The 22,103-nt window shown below is 61.2% G+C and overlaps 1 protein-coding gene across 1 annotated transcript in view; it reads left to right on the forward strand.

The window, feature by feature from the left end:
* SLC45A4 (solute carrier family 45 member 4) overlaps positions 1 to 22,103 on the forward strand; it is an 80,274-nt gene that overhangs the window by 56,603 nt on the left and 1,568 nt on the right. Inside the window, 6 exon segments of the mRNA XM_049633447.1 lie at positions 15,219 to 15,407; positions 17,337 to 17,516; positions 18,087 to 18,253; positions 18,255 to 19,124; positions 19,749 to 19,848; positions 20,862 to 21,073. Coding sequence (XP_049489404.1) covers positions 15,219 to 15,407; positions 17,337 to 17,516; positions 18,087 to 18,253; positions 18,255 to 19,124; positions 19,749 to 19,848; positions 20,862 to 21,073 — 1,718 coding nt within the window.

Here is a 22,103-nt window from a genome sequence, read left to right on the forward strand (position 1 = left end):
CCCGCTTCAGGTTGTTGAGGCTCCTTATCTGACAGCTCTCCGAACGGTGGAAACTGATGCGGTACAAGCCTGGGGGGATTTTATGAGCAGGCTCTCTGGGCATCCTTCCTGGCGCTTGGCTCAACCCTTGGCTTATCTGTGGTTGCCGGTCTGCAGGGCCCCAAGGGCAGAGGCAGGTCGGCCGGCTCCCCACAGCGCCCCCTGGGTTTTGTCCCCGGTGTGTGCACCCGGCGTCTAGCAGCCCGCCTCGTCTGGGGGGAGGCGAGCCCAGGCCGCTCCCAGCTGGGATGTGGGGCACAGGCGTCTAGTGCTTGATTGTTCCCTGAGTGGGGAGTGCTGGGCTCAGTGCCCTCCCCTCACCCCAGGAGCTTCACAGAGCGAGGAGGCAGGCGCACCCAGCGTTGCCCGCAGGGTGGGCCGCGGCGCTGGAGGCAGAGAGGGTGAGGACGGTGGATGGCTGAAGTTGGACGGCCCCTCGAAGACGTTAGTCTAAGCAAACAATCCAGATGCAAAGGGACAAATCCTGCGTGATTGCCCTTCTTTGAGGGACCCCGAGGAGTCCAGTTCACAGAGACACAGAATGGACGGTGGGGGACGGGGGCGGGGGGCTGGGCGTTAGTGATTAACGGGGACAGTTTGGGTTTTGCAAGATGAAAGCGTGCCGGGTGGACGCACAGTGGCGATGGCTGTGCGGCAGCGCGACCGTATCCGACGTCCCCGAACCGCACGCCGCAACATGAGAAAAGCGGTCAGTATTATCTTTTACCAGTTTTTAAAATGTGGAAAAAAATAGGACGGGCCCCACAGAACGTCCAGCTAAACACTGGGTTTCCTGCTGACACGAGACTAAGGAAGCCTGAAGGGTGGCACGGGGCCCGGGCTTGGAGACGGCTGACTGCCCGCGCTCTCCAGTGCTGGAGAATTCCGCCACCCGCAGGCATGCTGTCCTCGCCTGGGACTCCCGGGAAAGCCCCCCCCCTCCCCCCCGGGGTCAGGGGACCCTCACCGTGCCTCCAGAGCACCGTCCTCATGGACTGTGGAAACAGGCCACATGCCAGAAGGAAAGGCGTGTACGTAGGCGGGAGTTTGTGAGAATCTCCTGAATTTTGACCAAAATAATTGAAAAACTTTGTGTAAGACTGTTTTGTTTGGATTGGGAAGTCGGGATTTCCTTGTGTTTCAGATCATTGTTATTTTAGAAACAATGAAACGTCAGCTGTAGTCATTTTTCCCAAGGAATTATGAAGCCTGTTCCTCTTTGCTCAGCGCCCACGGAGCGCCTACCTGCTTGGTGCTGGGCCTGGCCCCAGCGTGGAGACCGCCGCCGCGGTGGCCGGGTTACAGTCGCACGTTGCTGAGGACGTGTGGCCACGACAGTTGGCTGAGGTCAGGGCTTTGGGAGTAAATGCGCAATGCCGGAGCCCTCGTTCCCGGGATCAAATGTTTCCAGATCAGGGAAGGCCCGCACGGAGGTGATCTGTCCAATGAGCCGGGCTCCAGGGCGTGGGCTCCAGGGCGTGCCCGTGCTGGGTGCTCCGCCAGGGCCTGGTGAGGGTTGCGATTGATGGGCCGGAGGAGCAAGGTTAGGAAGGACAGTTAGGGGATTAGCTGTGGCCTGCCCTGTTGAAGGCGAGCATGGGAACCACAAAGACAGGAGGCTACCCTCCTGGGCACAGGGGACGGGAAGTCAGGAGGCCGTGGAGAGACACCGGGCCTCCTTGTTGCAAAGAGTAAGTGGAGGTCAGTGAGTGAAGCAAGGGTGAGTCAGCGCATTCTGGGCTGTGACTTGCGGGGGGAGTCGTAGAGAGTGTGGCGTGTCCAGTGGCACGGGGGTGGGGGCTCACTGCAGAGTGATGTGAGCCGAGATCTGACCTCTGGGAGGCAGGGGTCAGGTCACAGGAGACCTTAAGTGCCACGCCAAGGAGGTTATTTACAGAGAAACCTGGCCAGTTCCGCCTTTCTTCAGCATCGAGCATATGAGCACTGGTAAGGCAGGAAGTTTTTAGAGGGCGTTTTTGTTTATTTTTGAAAGAGCGTGTGTGTGTGCATGCACACTTGTGCGTGATCAGGGAGGGGCAGGAGGAGAGACGGAATCCCACGCAGGCTCAGTGTGGAGCTGGACATGGGGCTTGGACTCAACGAACTCTGAAATCGTGACCGGAGCTGAAATCAAGAGCCGGACACTTAATTAACCAACCGAGCCACCCAGGCGCCCCATAGAAGTTTTAATAGTAGGCGACATATCATCGCCGTTTCCAGACTTAGCAGACTGGTTCTCAAACTTGTGGTGACCGTACACGGAGCATATGCACACGCGGTCCAAGGGGACGGAAGAAGCGAAGCTAGCCGTTCCTGCAGAAAATGACGGTTGAACTTACGGCGAAAGCCAAAAAGAAGTTAAATCAATTTTAACCAAACATTACAAACGTGTTGAAAACGTAAGCCACCAGGCAGCCCACACTCCCCGAGTGTGGGTTTGGGGTGACCTGTGGCACCCGTGTGGTCCTCAGGTGAGCACAGCTGAGTGTCTTCCTGATCGTCTCCAGAGGGGTGTTCAAGGCTGACTTCTCAAGGGAAGCGCTGTAAATGTGCAGTGTTTTCCTTAAACATTAGTATCAAAAAAAATAGGAGAATCCCAGAGAGGCTTAAAAATTTTTTTTAAAGTTTATTTATTTATTTTGAGGGAGAGAGAGAGCAGGGGAGGGGCAGAGAGAAAGTGAGAGAGAGAGAGAGAGAGAGAGAGAGAGAGTCTGTCAGCACAGAGCCCCATGCGGGGTTTGAACTCACGAACCGTGAGATCATGACCTGAGTTAAAGTCAGATGCTGAACCGCCTGAGCCACCCGGGCGCCCCGGTTTGTCCCCCATTTAAATGAAGAATGGATATGGATGTATCTTCCAGCTTGTGAACTATTTTGGGGACATCGCAGAAAGTTCAGTATGACGCTGAGAATCCGAAGTAACTTTGTTAGAAGTGCTGCGTCTGCAACTCTGGACGGAGGTCGGTGGGTCACAGAATGGAAAACGGGGTGGAGAGACTGAAGATGCGAATTTCCGCTTGCGGTGACCAGGGCTGGGCGAGGGCGGAGTCCGGCGGGGACTCTCCGTGGTCGGTTCAACTGGCTCTGCCAGCCCGTGGGCCTGCGTTTCCCAGCCGGAGTCGCGGGCAGAGCAGGACGGGGGCTGGCGGAGGGGTGGGGGGTCCGGCATTTCTCACTTTTAGCCAAGTTACGTTCTGCTTTAAGTTCCTCTTAGACTTACACCTGCGACATGTTGCTGTCATTTTAAACCATGACTCAGGACAATTGCTGCCTGTCTTGGTGGTAGTTTTGACCCAGCAGCAGTTTTGTGCTGTGCCCCACGCTCTTCCTGTTCCGCGAGCCCCGGGGAGGCCCGGGCTCCGAACACTTCCCTGTTCTCACAGCAGGCCCCGGGGGTGTGCCGCCCGTAGCTTGCTCATCAGTTACTAGCCGTCCCGGAGAGCCCCCGCCGGGGGAGCGGAAGGCCTTCGCTTCCCCATATTCTGTCCACACTTGCCAGGTTGTGACAGCAAAGCAGGATTTAACCCGGCCAAGCCGAATGTGCGGGCTGTGTAGACGCAGCCGCGTTGTGGGTTTGGGTGCTTTTTCTCTGTGCTGCTGTGACCCGACACTCAGGATTTATAGACGGGGCTCACGAGCATCTCCTGCGAGGCGGGGGTGGTGTCTGAGCAGAGTAGGGCCCCCGCTGCTGGTTTCCTTCCGACTGGTATTGGCAGGTGGTCCCGCGGGGCGGGACCCCGGCCTCCGCAGGTCCTGAGAGCGGGGCCGGAGTGCGCGGGTCGCCTGTGTCTCTGGGCCCCGGCCTTTCGCCTTCACTGGAGGCGAGGCGGTGTGCACCCTCCTGTCCTTGCCAGAGGGCAGGCTGGCGCTTAGAGGACCGGCCCCCACACGGCAGCGCCCCGGGAAGCTAGCTGCTGGGAGGAGGCCTCCGAACCGAGCCCGGTGTGGGGAACCAGACGAGCAGCGTCAGGAAGCCAGTCTGTCAAGGCCCTAGTCGTGGCCACGCGGAGGGGAGTTTTCTAGAGGCAAGCTGTCCCGTCTGTTCGGGACCTGGGCTCGTAGCTGGCGTGTTTTCCGACTGCTTTTGGAAGCCTTTCGTGGTGAACGGCAGGTATAGGTGGGGAGGCCAGGCCACGTGGGACGCTGAGGGTGATAACAGGAGGCGGATGTCACGGTGGGGAGGGGCCTCACGCCAGAGCCTGCCTTCCTCACTGGGCCGCGCCTCACCTGCTGCCTTTCAGTCCCCGGAGGTCCCGGACGAGGCTGGCTAGTGTGGGATGCGATGTGGCTCCGTGTTTTCCTTTGGTCCTTTTCTCCGGAGCAGGCTGGGCCGGCCCCGCCTGAGGCTGAGTGCTGCTGGGGGGCCGGGCCCCGCGCCTGCGAGCTCGATGTGCAGGCCTGCAGTCATTGGGTCTGTCCGTGGTGGGGACTGTTCTTGTGACCTTGAGGGTGCTTCTCAGCCTCCAGTGAGCTGCAGTGTCTACTTCTTGGTTTTAAAAACTCCACTTGACAACAGTCAAGTGGAGTTTCGACAGTCTGTGTTCGACTTGCACGCACAGCTGCCTTCATTCAGCCCTCAGGTGTCTGTCGCTGTCCCGTCCTCCAGGTGACCACAGTGAGGCTCCAGGAGCTACTGGAAACCCCTCCGTGTCCTCCTGGAGCCGGAGGTGCCCACCCCAGTGCCTGGGTCCCTGTCGCTCACCTGTTGCCCGCACAGGGGCATGTGGTCGCCCTGTTACCATTTTTCGGGCCAATTTCTTCCAGGAATCAAGGAAAACGTCAGTGTCCCCATGGCCTAGGCATGAAACTTTTTAGGTGTCTGGTCTCACAGAAAGAGGACAGGGAGCCCGGTGGGGGGCCGCTGTGGTCCGTGATGGAGCTTCTGAGAACATGCTTGGGGCAGGGGGAGGGGAGTGGTTCCCAGAAGAGGGGGGCTTGGCTTCGGCTCTGCCCCTCCAGGCCCCCGCCCAGCCTTCCTCTGGGAACTGGGCCCACACTGGGCCCCCGAGCTGCCCTCAGCCATGTTTGTCTGTGACTCGAGGTGCATCCCGTGGGTACATGGGGCTGCCAGGTCAGTGGCGGGTGTCTTCCAGGCGCCCGACTGTCTTCCCGCGGGCCTTCCAGACAAAGGGCTGGGTGCTCCCGGGGTGACCCACGTTCCCTTGCAGCAGCTGAGGCACACGGGAGCTTCCTGTTCCAGAAATGGTCCCCTCCCAGGGAGGCTGACTTCAAGGAGTAGGTTTAGGACCCACACTATGTGCAGGGCCGGCCGGCTGGCAGCCGTGTGTCCCGTTTCCTGAGAGCAAGTGGACTCCCAGAGAACTTGAGCTCTCGAGGTGTCCTCCCAGCATCTTAAACTCCCTGCCCCCGCTGAAAGCTTGACAGGGCTGCAGGGACACGGGAGGGACGCTCGTGTTTGGAGCAGCCCCGTGCCAGGTACTGAGCTATGCACTCTGTCTTCCTGTTGAATCTTCAGACGTCCCACCTCTGTCCCTATGTCTAGTTTACACGGGGGACAGGGTGTTCAAGGCCGGGTGCTCCCAGAGCCTCAGGCCGCAGAGCCCACATGTCCCTCTGGAGCTCAGCGGAGCCTGCCCTGTCTCCCGTGAAGAATCTTGATCCTCCTTCCAGGCCTGGGACGTCTCGGTGGGAGGCCGTTGGCTTCTGGAAGCCGTGTAGCTGTGAGAGGTGGCCGCGACTTGCAGCTGACCTGACCTGGGAGCTCGGGCAGGGCTGTGGGGTCACCGTGCGTCTTGTGCACTGCAGGAAGCTTCCGGAGTCTTAGGCCAAGTGCTTTGTGTTTTCTTGTAAAACTCAGGTGACCTGGCGGTGCCATCATGAAGAGGCTTCTGCAGTATGTTTTCTAGAGCTATGAGGTGGCGGTTGTGTCAGTAGGAGGTGCTCCCGAGGGGTTCCGGGCAGTGGGAGGCTTGCGCCCCTAACTTTCCAGAGGTTCAGTGTCCCGCCAAGCACATCCAGCCAGGCTGATGAGTCTCATCCTTGTTTGAAGTAGGACCAGCGCCCCCCACGCGGAGGTGTCGGGAGCCCCTGGTGTGGGGCTGGGTTGGGGGGTGGGGCAGGCTGTGCACATTTATTCCCTGGAAACAGCCAGCTTCAGGGCCAGCACAGGGGCTGGAGAGTGCTTGTTTTACCAGAAGAAAGATCATTCAGAAAGTGCTGGAATTTAGTGGAGCCCTGGGTAAGTTTGAAGGACACAATTTCTAAAGTCCTGCCTTCATCCAAAGTAACTTGTTCTGGGGCGCCCAAGTGGCTCAGTCGGTTAAGCGTCTGACTTCGGCTCAGGTCATGATCTCATGGTTCGTGGGTTCGAGTCCCGCGTTGGGCTCTGTGGTGACAGCTCGGAACCTGGAGCCTGCTTTGGATTCTGTGTCTCCCTCTCTCTCTGCACCACACCCCCCGCCCCCCCCCTCCCAGCTCATGCTCTGTCTCTCTCTCTCTCTCTCTCTAAAATAAATAAACATTAAGAAAAAAATTTAAACAAACAAAGTAACTTGTTCTGACGTGGCACAGTGAGCCCCAGAGAGCCTCCTGGGCAACCCTCTAACCTTCTTTGTAATTGACCCACGAGAAACCCCTGATGAACGAACTGACCACTTTCCCCTCCGTCCCTGATCTTGAGGGGACCCTCGCCCCCCCGCAGCCCGCCCAGGTTGGGGACTGCACTTCTGGGTGTCTGAGCCTGCTCTTTAACCGGTGAGGAAGGATAACATGGGGGGAACATAGCCTAGGTGCTGGGGAGCCTCTGACGGCAGGCCCAGCTGGAGTCGAGCTTCTGGACCTCTGGGAAGGGCTGTGCTTGCACAAGCAGGCGGCACTCAAAGCCTGTTCCTCCCCACCTAAAACTGCCAATTGCCGTTCCGGGTGGGGGTCCTAGGAGAAGCACTGAGCTTCCTCCCCTTTCTTCTTCGTTCCACTCCCTACCTTCCCGTGGCTCTGGGATTCTAGAACATTCTGGGCAGCTGGAGGAGTGTCTGCCCCCCTCTGCCCAGTGTAGATTCTCCCTGTGCAGGGGACCTTTTCCTCCCTCGGGCCCGCGCTCCAGAGCTGGTGGCCTCTGCCTTGGGCTGCAGACCCGCTGCCTGTCTCTGGGGGTGCCTGGGGCCCTCAGCGGGGTTCCTCACAGGGCTTGCCGACTTCCATTCATCCAAGGTCACTCGGGGTTGGTGGGCATTTCCCACAGAGCGCTCGTTCTCACGAGTTAAACGTTATCGTGAAATTCTTGTCTGAGAACACAAACATATCTTGATGTGGGAGGCTTTGTCTATTGAAAGAAAGAACGTACCTTCCCATTCCCGGTTCAGATCTTTTGTTAAACATTTATAGGCAACTTTCCCATTCCCCTGACCGCCCTCCCCCCACAAGTACCAGTTTATCAAAAAAGACGTCGCGTTGAATGGGAGCCGCCGCGCGTGACCAGCGTGGTCGCCGTTGCCCGTGACCTCACACGGCCCTCCGCCGATGCTGACACACCGAGCATTTCCTGTGAACGGGGAGCCTTCCTGGTCCCACCATTGTTGTTCAACTCTTGCCTGGGAGAAAACAAAAATTATTTACTACGGGCGGTATGGTGTTTGTTTAGAGCTGTGCTGGGAAATGCGCCGTTGGAGGCGTCCCAGCGGCGGCCGTGGCCGTGCGGAGACCCGGCTCGCTCACTCGTGGGGCCGCCCGGGGGACGTGATGGGAAATGTTTATTCTCGCCCACGTGCTCGACAAAGAAAGCCGGTGCCCAGCTCCGAGGCCCCCCGCCCCAGCCGTTCCCCTGACCACGGCCGCTCAGCTCGGGGGCACCGGGGGTTTCCTGCCGGGCCACCCCTGCTCTGCGGCCTAGAGTTCACTTGGGGAGGCCTGGGGAGGGCAAAACTGAGAGGACACTGCCACCGGTCCTGTTTGCTCCTCCTGGGCTTTCCTGCCTTCCTTGGCCTCTGCTCCGTGGCCCCCTCTGGGGGCGGTTTTCTCGATGGGAGGACACTTTGGGGGGTCCAACTGGAGAGGACAGATGGGGCAGGTCTCCTCTGAGGATGTGTGACAGGGCAGGATCCAGCCCGGACTTCCCACCCCGAGTGTTCAGATCACGAGAAGCCAGCAGAGCCTTCTGAGCAGAGAGCTGCAGCTGAGGTGTGTTTGGAGGAGACGGCCCTGGACGCAGGGCAGAGGGCGAGATGAGTTAGCGGAGGTTCGAGAGGAGGTAGGAGGCCTGACCGAGGGCTGGGGGTCGGCAGCACAGGAGCAGCGGCGGACCTGTGCTCAAGGGGTGGGACCTCCAGGCGGACAGGGATTTGGGGGGGGGGGTCACCCCCTGGGGAGGAGGGTCCAGCCAGAGTGAGGGGCACCGGGCTGGGTGGTGCTTGGGGTGTGGGGTGGGGCCGCATCCAGCCCGCGGTTTTGGTGCCTGCCGAATGCCAGGCATGTGGCCAGCACTCTGCCTTCCTGGGGCTTCGGCTGAGTCGAGCTCACGAGGACCGGCCCAGTTGGCGTGTAGGCGACCCTGGCGTCCTCCCAGAGGGCAGATCTGGGAGGGCTGCGGGGGTAGGGCCAGGCCGTGGCAGGTGGAGGGGTGGACGCGGGGACCGGCACCCTCGCGAGAGGATGCCCCCCCAGCCTGCCACAGCAGCGCATCTCGTGCAGGCGGGGGCGAGAGAGGGGCCGGGCGGTTCGCCCCCGTGCCCGCAGCCCAGAGCCCTCCGCTCGCTCGAGGCCGGCCGGCACTCTGCGTGACTGGGACACGGGTTTGGGGTGAGCGGCCGACCGGCGCCGGGCTCGACCGGTGTCCTCGTGTTTCTAAGATTTGGGTTTGAATCGCAGAACTGTTTGGTTTCAGTCACGTGCCTGTTCTCAGAAAGGACTGACGACTTCCCAGTGCTCGTCTCTGACGCCTGCCCCCGTAGCCTCCACGCTCTTGTGCCGGCGTCACAGGCCGGGGGGCCACCAGGGCATCTGCGGGGGGCGCCCCGGTGTTCCTGCCCGGAAGGCCGCGGACAGCGCCGGGAACAGCTCACTGGAGGGACGCCGTGGGGCGGGCGGAGGCGCAGGGACGACTTCAGAGCAGCGTCGTCCGCGCCGCGAGTGCCTCACTGACCGGCTGGGGCAAGTGCGCTGGCCGCGCTCCCGCTGCGCGCGGTCTCCCCGCTCCCCGCGCGCTGGCACGTACCCGGCCTCGCACAGACCACGCGGCTGCCAGGGCGCCCAAACGCACCTGCCGCCTCCCAGCTCATCAGCCCACCAGCCCGGCGCGGACCACGGGGGGGACTGTGCTGCCTGGAGCGCCAGCTGCTGCGTGAGCACGCCTGAGGGTCTACTGGGCGTCCCCGTCTGCGGCAGCGCCGGGCTCCCGCCTGTGCCGTCGGCCCCGCCGCGGAAGGGCAAGAGGCCTTGTTTTCCAGAGGGTGCCTTCGGTGGCATGGCTTCCCGTCACCTGGACGGCCAGCGACTCAACCCGTGTCAATGGCGTGTAGCCTGTGCTGGGCGGGCACACAGGCTTTGCGCCAGCCGGACCCCGCTGTGTCTCACGCTCGCTGGCCTTGAGGACTTTTCTCAGGACGTGGTCCTGGCCTCCCATCAGCCAGGGGCGGGGGCGGCGGGTTAGCCGACAGTGGGTTGGGGCCGGGGCCGGGGCGAATCTCCCCCGGGGCCTGCTGCACCAGGTGGGGGGGTCTGTCCTCGGCAGCCGGTCCTTAGAGGCTCCTGTCTGACGCGGGGCCTCGCCAGGATGCTTACGGGTGTTTGTGTGAGTTCAGGAGGAATTACGTACAAACGGTTCTCTGTGGCCTCTCAGTGCCGGGTCACGGCCGTAGGAATGACTGACCGCGGCCAGAAGGAAGTGCTGGGCCACTGCTTATGTCTCTCCAGTTGAGGCCGAGTCTTTAAGGAACGTTCTTCCCTGGAGCTTCCTCTCTGCCTGTTAGCATGGTGGCCGTGGGTCCTGGAGCTGGTGCCCGCGCATGCAGTGAGGCTGGCGTCAAAGGCCCGTTGGTAGGGGTGCACACCCATCCACAGCCCCTGGGTGGCCGCATCTTGGGGTCCAGAGGGTGGTATGGTTGTCAACACCTGTGTGCCGGAGCTCTGCTCTTGTCCTCCGTGTACCCCTTTGTTCCGCCCTCGTCATCTCAACCTCAGCTTCCTGCCCCGAGGGCCCCCCACACCTCCCCACCCTGCAGGTGCAGCCGGCACACTGTGCCGACCTCTCTGGCCGCCTGTGAGGATAAATGAGATGGGACTGTGCCCCGCGAATCGTATCACAAGATTGTCTTCTTCAGCGGGACATCGAGAAGCTGGAAAATGGGGTGGCCTGGTGAACTCGGGACACTGGGAGCCGTCCCCTCCACCAGTTAGCTGCCAGTCTCCCACCTGGACTGTCTGGGTTCTGCCGGTGGCAGTAGCCGACCCTGCCCACCCGTCACTCAGCACTTGAGCCGTGGGTCCCCCGCCTTCCTGCCGGTAGCCAGCAGGGCACAGAGCACTCCTGGTCCCCGCCTTGGCCGAGCTCGCCGCGCATTGAAGCAGGCGAGCAGGCGAGATGTGGGGCTGAGTTCTGGTAAAGGCAGTGCTGTTGGCCTCAAGGAGCTGTGAAAGAGTCAGCTGAAACAATATTTAAAGTAAATATTGTTAAATCTGTTTAGTATATGAAATATTATTTGGAGTTAAATATAATTATTTATTTTGAGAAACCGAGCAGAAGATACGGCATGGTGGCTCCTATTGGAATAGCTTTGCTGCCGTTAACAAATTCTGGAAGAACGTAAAAGCGGCTCGCCGAAGCCGCTGGAGAATGCCGGAAACTAGAAGGGAACAGCGTTAGGTGATTTCCCATCTTTTTTCGGCCTTTAGCCTGAAGACGGACCTTGTCCGGTGCCACACGGGGCAGCTAAGAACACTGGATACCTGCACTTTTACTGCAAGACCCAGGGACCGCGTCCAGGCCAGAGTTTGAGCCAGGGGCACCCCAGATGCCGTGTCCTCTCTTCTCACGTGTCTGCCGACGCTTGAAACGTGCAGCCGTGGGCTGGATTTCAAGCAGCTCGGGCCGAGGCTGGAAGAACGGAACGGAGATTTCTGCCGGCTCCCGCTTCGGGGGAGAGTTTTGTGTCTGAGTCCAGCCAGTTAGCTGTCTGTTGAAATACAGGTATCGATACCCAGAAAGAAGAACGTAGCAGAGCGTAGAGTCTCTCTACACCTGGTCACTCACAACATCTACAGCTCAGTATTCTCAGGGGATGAAACTGGGACCCTCGGTCACGAGGCCGCAGTGGAGACCGACCCCAAGATTGGGCCCCGGTGTTGGAACCCTCAGCCGGGCGCAGGAAGTGTGCTCGAGGACACAGGAAGACACGCTCCTGGGGGAGTGGGAAAGCTCCAGAGAGAAGCAGGAACTGTTAAAGAAGAACCAGATGGAAATTCTAGAACTGAAAAATGCAGTATCTGGGAAAATTAAGAGGCGACTGGGGACGCCAGAAGGAAGACGCAGCACAGGACCAGCCGGTTGACAAATGACTGGCGATGAAGAACAGAGAGGACGAGATCAGGAACAGAAACCAGCAGAGCCTCGGGAAGCAGCGGGTCTGACCGACACGTGACTGATTGGAGTCCCAGAAGAGAGGAGCCAGGATGGGGCACACAGTGTGGAGAAATGACTGAAGATTTCCCGGATTTGGTGAAAGGTTTCAATGTCTGGATTCTCGGAGCTCCGTGAACTGCGGGCAGAAGTAAAAAGGAAACCTAGCTCAGGCTCATGGTTGTCAAGGTGCTAAGAACCAACAAAAAAGAGAACACCTTGAAAGCGCCCGGAGGAAGAGAGGACCCATTCCGTATGTCCGGTCACACGGGATGTCCCAGCCTTCTCTGCAGAAACTTCGATCTCTTCAGAGTTTGGGGGGGGGGGGGGCGGGGCAGTTAACCCAGAATTCTTTATCCAAAGGCCAAAATATCCTTTGAGAATAAAAGTGAAATAAAGAGGTTTTAGTTACAATAGCAGAACATTTGTCATCGACAGATTTCTGTAAAATGCTGAATCACCCAAGGATGGTCCTTCAGACGGAACGGAAGTGGCACCGTGTGAATACTCAGGTCTTTGGGAAGGAAGGGAGAAAGAAGACCGGAAATGATTAAATGGGAGGTAAAAATAAAAGAGGAATTTTCCTCTTCATTCCCTTGAAATAAGCAGGACTGCCGAAAGCAAAAGCCACAGCACAGACGGGGGTTTACGCTGTCTGGAGAGGTGATGCGTGTGCCGCCTGTAGCGTGAAGGGACTTGGGGGCAAACACACGCGGACGTTTGCAACGTTCTTGCTGTGGTGCTGCGTGACACCCCCAGACTGAGAAACCAGTGTGCCACGAACTCTGCAGAGCGGCTGCTTACAAAATAATGCTGAAAAGCCAGCGTATAAATTAAAATGGAGTGCAGCAAAACAGCATTCAGTCCGCTTAGCCAAAAGTGGGCAGGAGGGAGGGGGCCGACAGAAAGCAAGCAGTAATGTGGCCGCTGTGGTGCCAGCCGTGTAAGGAGTCATCCTGCACGTACGTGGACAAAACACTGCAGTGAGAAGGGATCAGCAGAACGGTTGAAGAGCCTCTGATGTGTACCGTCTGAGGGCAACACCCTTTTCTTTTTTCGTGTGTGTTTCTTTTTGAGAGAGAGCATGAGCAGGGGAGGGGCAGAGAGAGGGGGACAGAGGAGCTGAAGCAGTCTCTGTGCTGAGAACAGCGAGCCCGGTGCCCGGCTCGAACTCGCGAACCGTGAGATCATGACCTGAGCTGAAGTGGGACACGTAACTAACTGAGCCCCCCCTCCCCCGGCGCCCCAAGAGCAGCACTCTTAAAATAGGACACGGTGGGTGGAAAACGGATGGGTCAAGATCTGTTGTCGGCGGGGGTGAGCGTAGCAACAGCAGGTAGAGTAGACCTCGGGAGCGTGATGGAGGGCTTGTGGCCGAGGGGTCGCGCCACACGAGTGCTCGGGTGAAGTACTTTTCATCTCACTGGAGAGCGAGGGCTTGTTCGGGGCCCGGGTTCTTGGAAGGATCTGGTATCCTGGGGCAGGCGCAGGCCTGGCAGGTGAGGGCCCTCCGGGGACGGCCTGCCGCCCAGGACTGGCCGGGGGGGGGGGGGGGGGGGGGGGGGGAGGGGGGGGGGGGGTGGGGTCGTGGGCTGGCCCAGGGATGGGTTAAGAGAGGGTCGGTGGTTGGGGTTGGCTGGCCGGCCCCACGCGTGCGTCTCAGGATGTGGTGCAGTACGACAAGCTGGGAGCCCCTCTGTGGGTCCCCTGCCACGCAGGGACAGGTCAGCCAGTCCCCACTCTCAGGAACGTACACCGTACAGGTGGCTCAGCAGGTGGGGAAATAGAGCAGCAGTGGCGTGCCCGGCTGGGTGGGGAGGCCTCTAGGGGGTGCCCCCCTCAGAGCTGCAACAGGAACCGGGCGGGGTAGGGGGGTGGGGGGGGAGACTGCAGAGACCGCACTCCCATGTGCCTGAAGCAGCGGGGCCAGGCCGCGGGAGGGAGGCCAGGAGTGGCAGGTGGCCTGGTGTGCGCGTGGGTGGGTTCTGCAAGGGGCCGCGTGCCTCCAGGCCAGTCGGTGTTGGTGAAGTTGTGCCGCTTTAAAAGCCACCTTCGGAGTCCGTGTACCCTGGGGTGAGAACGCTTTCCGCTCTTTGTGAAACGCTGGCTGTGTCGTCCACGCGGAGCGGTTTGGTCGGCGGTCCTTTCCGGCGATCGCGTTGCTGGACCACGTGCTCCTGCACGTGGGCACTGGGGGCCGGCCTGGGCGGCTGTCACTGTCCCCTCTGCCCGCCTGTGGTGCGGAGGGGCGAGGCCCCAGGCCTGCCGAGAGACCGTAGCGCCCGTAGCTTCTCGTTCCCTGGAGCAGCAGCACGCGGTCTCTGCTCACGTGGAACAGGAGCACGGTCCACCACCCTTCCTAGCGCTCTCTTGGCGTAGAGGTCAAAGCAGACCCCTCGCATCGTGGACTGCGCGCGGGCACGTGGGTGGTGATGCGGGCGGTGCTTCGTCCTGCCACACGAGTTTAGCTCTAATGCACCCCGGTACCCCGTTTCCCGGCGCCCGCGGTGGTTCGGGGCACTAGCCCGGGGGTTGCTGGCGTGCCCAAGCACCTTTCATTTTCTAAGTGAGCTTTTCATTGAAGTAGGACACGGAGAGGTGCGTGACGGAAGTCTCCAGCGGGGTGACCTGTCACCAGCGAGCCCCATCCAGATGAAGAACAGAACAGGCCGACCCCGAAGCCCCTGCCCTTCCCAGGGGCGACCGCCACCCTGGCTTCTGCCAGTAGCGACTCCGTGTAAATGGAACCCACTCCTGTGTGTGCTCCTGCGGCTGGCGTGTGCGGGGCCCGGCTCGTGCACCGCTGCGTTGCGCTCCCCAGCTGCTATGCGGGCTCTGCCGCACGAGCGTGCCGTTCCACTGGCAGTGGCGTTGGGTCTGTGCGATAGTGGGGGCAGGGGCCTCCTACTTTGTCCCTGTGGGGCCAGGGCAGATTACCTAGCCACTGTCGCCTCCTGGAAAATGGGCACGAGAGTCCCTACCTCCCCGGGCGGTGAGGGGGATTAGATGAGAGGGAGTACCAGGGGCCAGAAAGAGCACCTTCGCTCCAGCTCAACACGTACCGATGCTCCCCCTCTCGTTGGCTCCTCGGTGGCCGCGCAGAAGCCCACCGCTGGGGTCGCGTAGCACGCTAGTGGCTGTGTGGCCCCCCAGGGAGACTCTGGGGATCGGTTTCGGCCCACGAGGCCCGGAAGGGCAGCAGGGTGGGTCCTTGCTACTCTGGGGCCGTGTTCCCTGTGTGCCTCGGTTCTGGGCTGACGGGGACACTGTGTGCGGTGCCTGTGAGATGGCTCTGAATGGCACGGGTGGTGTGAGAGGGCCTGGCCCCGCGCTGGCGCCCCGGGGGTGCCTGTTCTCCACGTGTGCACGGCCGGTCCCAGCTCTGCTTGTTACACTCTGCAGCAGCGGGTCCCGGGGCGTCTGCTCCAAGGCCCGGGTGCTGGCCTCTGGCCACCTGGTGCTTCCCCGTTGGGATTCGGTCTTCAGAGCTGCCTGCTTCGGAGGTGGGCACTTCTACCCTGAGGGGTCTCTACCAGGCGGGGGCCCGCGTGTGTGCGTGCGCCCGGTGCCCGGGGCGCACCTGTCACAGCCCGCCGTGTGTCTGCCGCAGGCCTTCCGGAGCAGTACTACAGCCTCACCTGGTTCCTGAGCCCCGTCCTCGGCCTCTTCTTCACGCCCATCATCGGCTCCGCCAGCGACCGCTGCACCCTGAGCTGGGGCCGCCGGCGGCCTTTCATCCTGGTCCTGTGCATCGGCGTGCTCTTGGGCGTGGCGCTCTTCCTGAACGGCTCTGCCATCGGTAAGTGCCCCTCCGCCACGCCACGCGCCCTACTGTGTGCGCTCGCCTCCTGGCTGCGCGTGGCTTTCCGCTCCACAGAACACGCGTGGCGCTGAGACCGGCCGGCCGTCTGCGGGCTGGCCCGGCGCTTCCGGGGCTGGCCGGGCCCCGCCCCCGCCCCCGGGGCACACTTGGCCCCGCCCGAGGAGCCGTGGGAACCTGTTCACAGGGAAGCATTTCCTGTTGTGACCCAGCTTTTAATGCCTATCTGACACCACGTCCTGTTTCCAGCATCATTTCAGAAATTCTTTCTTTGTTTTCTCCTTTTCTCAGACTTGGTATTGAAAATGTCCAGACCCAGTTCGCTGCTTGTTTTTCTGCTTCGGGTACTCGTGTTTTGTTCTGCCTTTTTTGTTGTTGTTTTGTTTTTAATTAAAGCAGCTGTATGTGGGAAAATAGTTTTTGCCCTGAGGGAGTCCGTCAAAACTGTTAAAAACAAAAACCTTGTTTTCTGGCAATGACTTTTGAAGACGGAGGCTTCATCTGGGTCTGACGTACGCGAGCTTGGCCCAGGTCTGCAGAAGGAAATCAGTGATGTGGGAACACCCAGAACACCTTTTGGGGTAGCGAGAGCCACACCCAGTTACTCAGAGGCCTGTGTGGGGACAGGCTGGGGTCGAGGAAGGACCACCGCACCGGGCAGCACACGCTTCCCCGAGCTGCACCCAGCCACCCCGTGCGGGGCGGCCTCCTCCAGCCGCGACGTCTTATGGCCCCAAGGCCGGGGGTGCTGCTTTGCCGTCAATTGTGGGCCCGGGGCTGCGGGCTCTCTCGGGCTGTCCCCTTCAGCCTGCAGATTGTGTGTCCCTTCGTCACTTTTACCCAGAGAGAAAGTCGTGTCTTTCTCCGAGGCCGTGTCTGTGGGGCGGTCTTGGGGGAACGTGGCGGTGCAGAGACTCGGGAGTCCGGCCCCTTGCCTGCTGCCCTGTCACTTGCCGTGCTCACACTCTCCCGGGCATCCTCCCTGGGCCTCCTGTGCAGTGGGCTTGCTTGTGGCTGCAGCTAATATGTTCCCAGGCCCCAGGTCGTGTGCCTCCCCCCCAACCCCCACCAACCTCTACATCCTCGGGTACAGGGTGCCAGCCTGTCCTGGGGTTCAGGGCAGACTCCCCCGAGGCAGGTGCGATGCAGTGTGTGAATGTAGCTTCCTTTGGCCGCTTCCAGCCTACTTAGGGAAAGACTGTGCCAGAAGTGAGGTCACGTGCGTTGCTCCTCAGAGCCGCACCCAGGCCGCCCCGAGAACGCGCTTGAAACTCCCGGGGGAGGTGACGAGTGCTTCACGACTTCCGTCACCGGCACGCAGGACCGTTAGCCCGTGTTTCTGCTCGGGTTCCTTGGGTGCAGTCTGACTTACGAAACAAGATCCGCGTTGGCCTTCAAGGCTTAATTTTCCTTAAAGCAAATGGGAAAGTAACCGCGACAGGCTCAAGCCATCCTCCTTCGGGAGGTGCGAAACCACAGTGCGTGCTTGAGGAGGCGCGTGTGGACGCCGGGGGAGGCCACTCACGCGCTCAGGACGCACAGAAGGAGCGCCCCCGCGGTGTGCGCACGTGGGTGTGTGACTGTATCACACAGACGCTCCGTCAGTGCTCTCAAACGTGGCCCTCCTTCGCCAGGGAAGGTGGGTAGAAGGCCCGTTTTCCTCTTAGCCACAAAACGTAAACGTAAGTCAGCTCTCTCAGGTTCGCCGGACAGCCCGTGTGATTGGGGAGGAAAAAATAACCCAGCAGATAACAGAAATGGACAAGACAAAGCCCATCTTCTGTCCTGAAAGTCTGTGCCAAGGAGCACACCCGTTTCTGGCCAGGCGACAGTGTCCTCTGTCTCCTCTTGGAGGCGACTGTCTGCTCCGAGGGGCTGAGATCTGCCTGCTCCCATGTGTTCGGTCAGGTCTGTCCCTCGGCGATGTCCCCAGCCGGCAGCCCATTGGCATCGTCCTCACTGTGCTGGGGGTGGTCATCCTGGATTTCAGCGCTGATGCGACCGAGGGCCCCATCCGTGCCTACCTGCTGGATGTGGTGGACAGTGAGGAGCAGGACATGGCCCTCAACATCCACGCCTTCTCTGCCGGTGAGAGCGCCCCCACCCCTAGCCCTGGCCCTCACCCTCCCAGACCTCACCCAGTGGGGGTTGGGTGGGGAGGCTGTTCCCAAGGCCCTCCTCCGCATATCGGGGTGGACTCGATGGCCTGCCGTGGCTTTACCTAGCCGCTGGTGGGCGAGGTGGCGGGCAGGCCGGTGCTAGTCTCTCCCTGCATTTGGGTACCGTTCATATCCGTTGGCAACGGCAGCTTCCTGAGCTTAAGGGGTGTCGGTCAGTACTGCCCGGAGTTGTGGGCAACCATCGGCTTCCTATCCTGGTGGATACCTGCTTCTGGTTCCTTAGGCAGGAGTCTCTTAGGTCAAAACGCCAGACTATAGGTCAGCTGTAGTTTCTTGTCTTGTTTTTCCTCCCATTTTCTCACTTTCCAGCCCCCAAACTTGTGCTGACCCAGAACATAGCTATGAGTGGCGCCCTTGGCCTGTGATTAAGGGTGAAAGACCTTCTAGATCTTTCCTAGCCTCTCCTCTTCTTCCGGGAGGCGGTGCCAAGGCACCTTACACCGCTCACGGGCTTCCTCTGTCTCTCTCGCCTGCTCAGGCCTCGGCGGGGCCATCGGCTATGTGCTGGGGGGGCTGGACTGGACCCAGACCTTCTTGGGCGACTGGTTCCGGACGCAGAACCAGGTGCTTTTCTTCTTCGCGGCCATCATCTTTGTGGTGTCGGTGGCCCTGCACCTGTTCAGCATCGAGGAAGAGCAGTACAGCCCCCCCGCAAGAGCGGGGTGGGGAGGCGGCCGGCACCCTGCCCCCCGCCGCCCCCGTGAATGTTCTGGATGGAGGCGTCGCCTTGTTCCCGGAGGAGGTGCAGTCCGAGCACGAGCTCTCCCTGGACTTCCTGGGTGTGGACATGGTGCGGAGCAAGAGCGACTCTGTGTTGCACGTGCCGGACGCCGCCCTGGACCTGGAACCCGAGCTGCCCTTCCTGCCCGACATCGAGCCCTCCATCTTCCACGACGGCTCCTACCCCAGCACCCCCCGCAGCAGCAGCCAGGAGCTTCCCTGGACCAGGCTGTACCGCCTGGCCTCCGTGCTCAGGGAAACCGCAAAGGAGGATGCGACGCTGCTCGATAATCACTTGAACGAAGCCAAAGTCCCCAATGGGAGTGGCTCTCCCCCGAAGGACAGCCTCGGGGGCTACACCAGGGTGGCCCCGAAACCCACGGCCACGTCCGGCTCCATGAAGCGGCGGAGGCACATGTTCCACCGGCAGGCCTCCAGCACCTTCTCCTACTACGGCAAGATCGGGTCCAACTGCTACCGCTACCGAAGGGCCAACGCCGTGGTCCTCATCAAGCCCTCGCGCAGCATGAGCGACCTATACGACCTGCAGAAGCAGCAGCGGCAGCGGTGCCGGCACCGGAACCAGAGCGGGGCCACCACCTCCAGCGGGGACACGGAGAGCGAGGAGGGGGAGGGCGAGACCACCGTGCGGCTGCTCTGGCTGTCCATGCTCAAGATGCCCAAGGAGCTGACGCGGCTGTGCCTCTGCCACCTGCTCACCTGGTTCTCCGTCATCGCCGAGGCCGTCTTCTACACCGACTTCATGGGCCAGGTCATCTTCGAAGGGGACCCCAAGGTGAGTGCCCGGGGCCCCGCTTTGGGGCTGGGAGGGACGGCGACCCGGGGGCAGCCGGCAGTGCCGACGGCCCGGCGCACCGCGTCGGGGAGGCTGCGTCCGCTGCCCGCTCCCCCTTGGTGCCCCGGCGCCCTTGCGGCCGGGGGGGCAGGCCCACGGTGGGCATCGGCTGGCGCGTGCTCCTGGTGCCGTGGTTAGGGGTCCAGAAGGGCGCCACGGGGGAGGAGCCATTCCCGGGCCCGATTGCCGTGCACAGACCCTGCCCCAGATGGTGGTGGCTGGAGACCGGGACCCGCTGCTCCGGGCTCGGCCGGGACCCGCCTCTGTCCCCTGTGGCCTGGCTCAGGCCTGTGCTGTGTTGCCTGGACTTGGGCCAGACGGCCCCGCCTCCACGCGCTCCCTCACCCTCCAGCTGCCCTGCAGGGCAGGCGTGAGGCTGGGAGGGGCTGCAGACCCGCTGCGAGCAGCCGTACTGTGGCGAGCGTCCCATCGTGGGTAGTATCTGTCGCTGGTTTCAAAGCAAACGGCTAGCCTGCAGTTGAGAGAGAAAGTGACTTCCTTTCCCCAAAGAGTATGGCACGTGATTCCTGGCCGCCCTGATCCCCGGTTTCATTTCTGGAACAGGCCCCCTCCAACTCGACCGCCTGGCAGGCCTACAACGCCGGCGTGAAGTTGGGGTGCTGGGGCCTGGTGATTTACGCGGCCACCGGCGCGATCTGCTCAGGTAAGCGGTCCCCATGTGGGGGCAACAGCGTCCTGCACCTGAGAGTCTAGGATTGGGCGTCCCGAGACCCCACACGGGCTGCTCTCCGCGTGCTAGTTCCTGTCCAGGGGTTCCTCAGACAGGGGGGCTCTGGACAGGGCCAGGCTCGGGGCGATGGTGGGCCCTGCAGGCGCTGTCCCCGTGAGCCCGGGAGTGGAGGCGTGAGGCGCGTTTGGGGCCTGCGGCTGTGGGAGCAGCCTGTCGCAGAGCAGAGGCCTTTCCCTGGAGGTGCGGTTTTGTCTGTGAGGAGGGAGGGGACGGGCTTCACTCCTGGGAGCAGCGTGCCCTGGCACACCTTCTGGACGTGGGGCACAGTCGGGGTCGGGGGTCTCCTAACCAGGTCTGGTCTGGGTCCTGCCCACTCTCTACTCCAAACCGTGGAGGAGGCCTCCAGCTTCCTGTCAGCCCGGCCTGGACTTGAGGGTTTCCAAGGTCAAGGCCACAAGGCAGCGGGAAGCCAGCCTGACCAACAGGCAGCACCGTCCATGCTCTGTCAGAGGAGTTCCCAGGAAGGCACCGGAGACCCTTCATGGGGGAGGTGACATTAAGCCGTTGGGTCAGGAAGAGTGAGCAGGAGTCTGTCCATCTGGACCCAGGCTTCTCCTGTGAGGAAACGAGCCACAACTTGAGATTCCAAATCAAGACTGGGCATGAGGCTGGCGAAGGCCAGCGAGTGGGTCTGCACTGGTGGGAAGGGTCTGGGCCCAAGCCGGCCTGCAGGGCAGAAAGTGGCTACGGGCTCTGGGACCCAGAGGGCGGACTTCCTTCTGAGATGCTGGAGCCCCCGGGAGTTGAGGGAGGCACAGGGGCGAGCTGCGAGCGTGGTGGGGGCCAGCGGGCAGCGGTGTGGTGGGAGGAGGGCCTCGGGGTGGCAGAGGTGGCCAGGGACAGTGGAGGGAGCCCGGCAGGAGTGAGGCGAGTGTCCGGCTGAGGGCCTTGTCGGTCACTGTCCCGTGGCCACGCTGTCTCCACAGCCCTGTTACAGAAGTACTTGGACAACTACGACCTGAGCATCAGGGTCATCTACGTGCTGGGGACGCTGGGTTTCTCCATCGGCACGGCCGTGATGGCCATGTTTGCTGACGTCTACGTCGCCATGATCATGATCAGCACCATGGGCATCGTCTCCATGAGCATCTCCTACTGCCCCTACGCCCTGCTCGGGCAGTACCACGACATCAAGGAGGTGCGTCCTGGGGGCGGCGGATGGGAGGGGTGCCGTGGATGAGGCACTGGGGCGCAAGGTCACCAGCCTGAAAGGTACGCCAGGCCAGAGCGTCAGACCCATTCGGCTCCAAAGCCCACGTTCGTTCTCCACACATCTGTAGGCAGAGCTCCGCACCTTGCACTTGGGAGACATTTGGGGTATGGACGATCCCCCGCCCCGGTCTTTGGTCCTGAAGGGACCGGCGAAGCTGCCACCTGCTCGGGTCGGTCCGGGGCACAGGCTTCCTGGCTACGAAGGATCTGCTCCTGCAGTGGCCTGGCCCACCTGGCACCTGCCTGGGGGCGTCGGTTGCCTCTTGAGGGATTTGGGTCGGGCACCTGGGAGGCTGCCTGCCCCCTAACATCCCCTCACAGACCCCTGCGGAGGGGAGCCGGGGCACCATGTCCCGTCCAGTAGAGCGTGAGCCGCCTGGGTCGGTCCTCATTGGAGTGGCTGTGTGTAAACAGGGAGGAAAGAGGTGAAGTCCCTTCAGCAGCATAGTCTTGTATCTCAGCACCTCCAAAACCGTTATCCCCACGTGCATACAGTACCTCTCATTTCAGACCAGCCGTCTTTCACAGTGCTCAGTGGCCTCAGTGCAGGTGTAGACCATGACCCTGAAAGTGAAGGAAGAAACCCCGAAAAGCTCCTGTTTCTTGCCCTCTACACCCAGACTGTGTTTAATCTTCCCTTGGGCAATTATAAAAGCAAAATTAATCCACCGTGATTAGGTACCTGCCAAATACCAAACTAACGAAAATCGAAATCACAGCGTTACTTGTTAAATAAGCTTTTGGGTCAAAGCATATCACGTGACTACAGAAAAAAGAGCACAGGCTGTGAATGAACAGCTCAGTGGAGTTTTGGGCAACAAATTCGAAAAAGCGGCGCAGACCAGGCCGCCGTGTGACGCTGGCCCTCGGCCCAGCGGCTGTAGCACCACGCAGCCCCCTGGCCAGTGTCTGAACCTTTTGTGCCTGGAACGTCTGCTGTTACTTCACACCCGAGC

Source organism: Panthera uncia, chromosome F2, assembly GCF_023721935.1.
Source record: "Panthera uncia isolate 11264 chromosome F2, Puncia_PCG_1.0, whole genome shotgun sequence".
NCBI classification, from domain to species: Eukaryota; Metazoa; Chordata; class Mammalia; order Carnivora; family Felidae; genus Panthera; species Panthera uncia.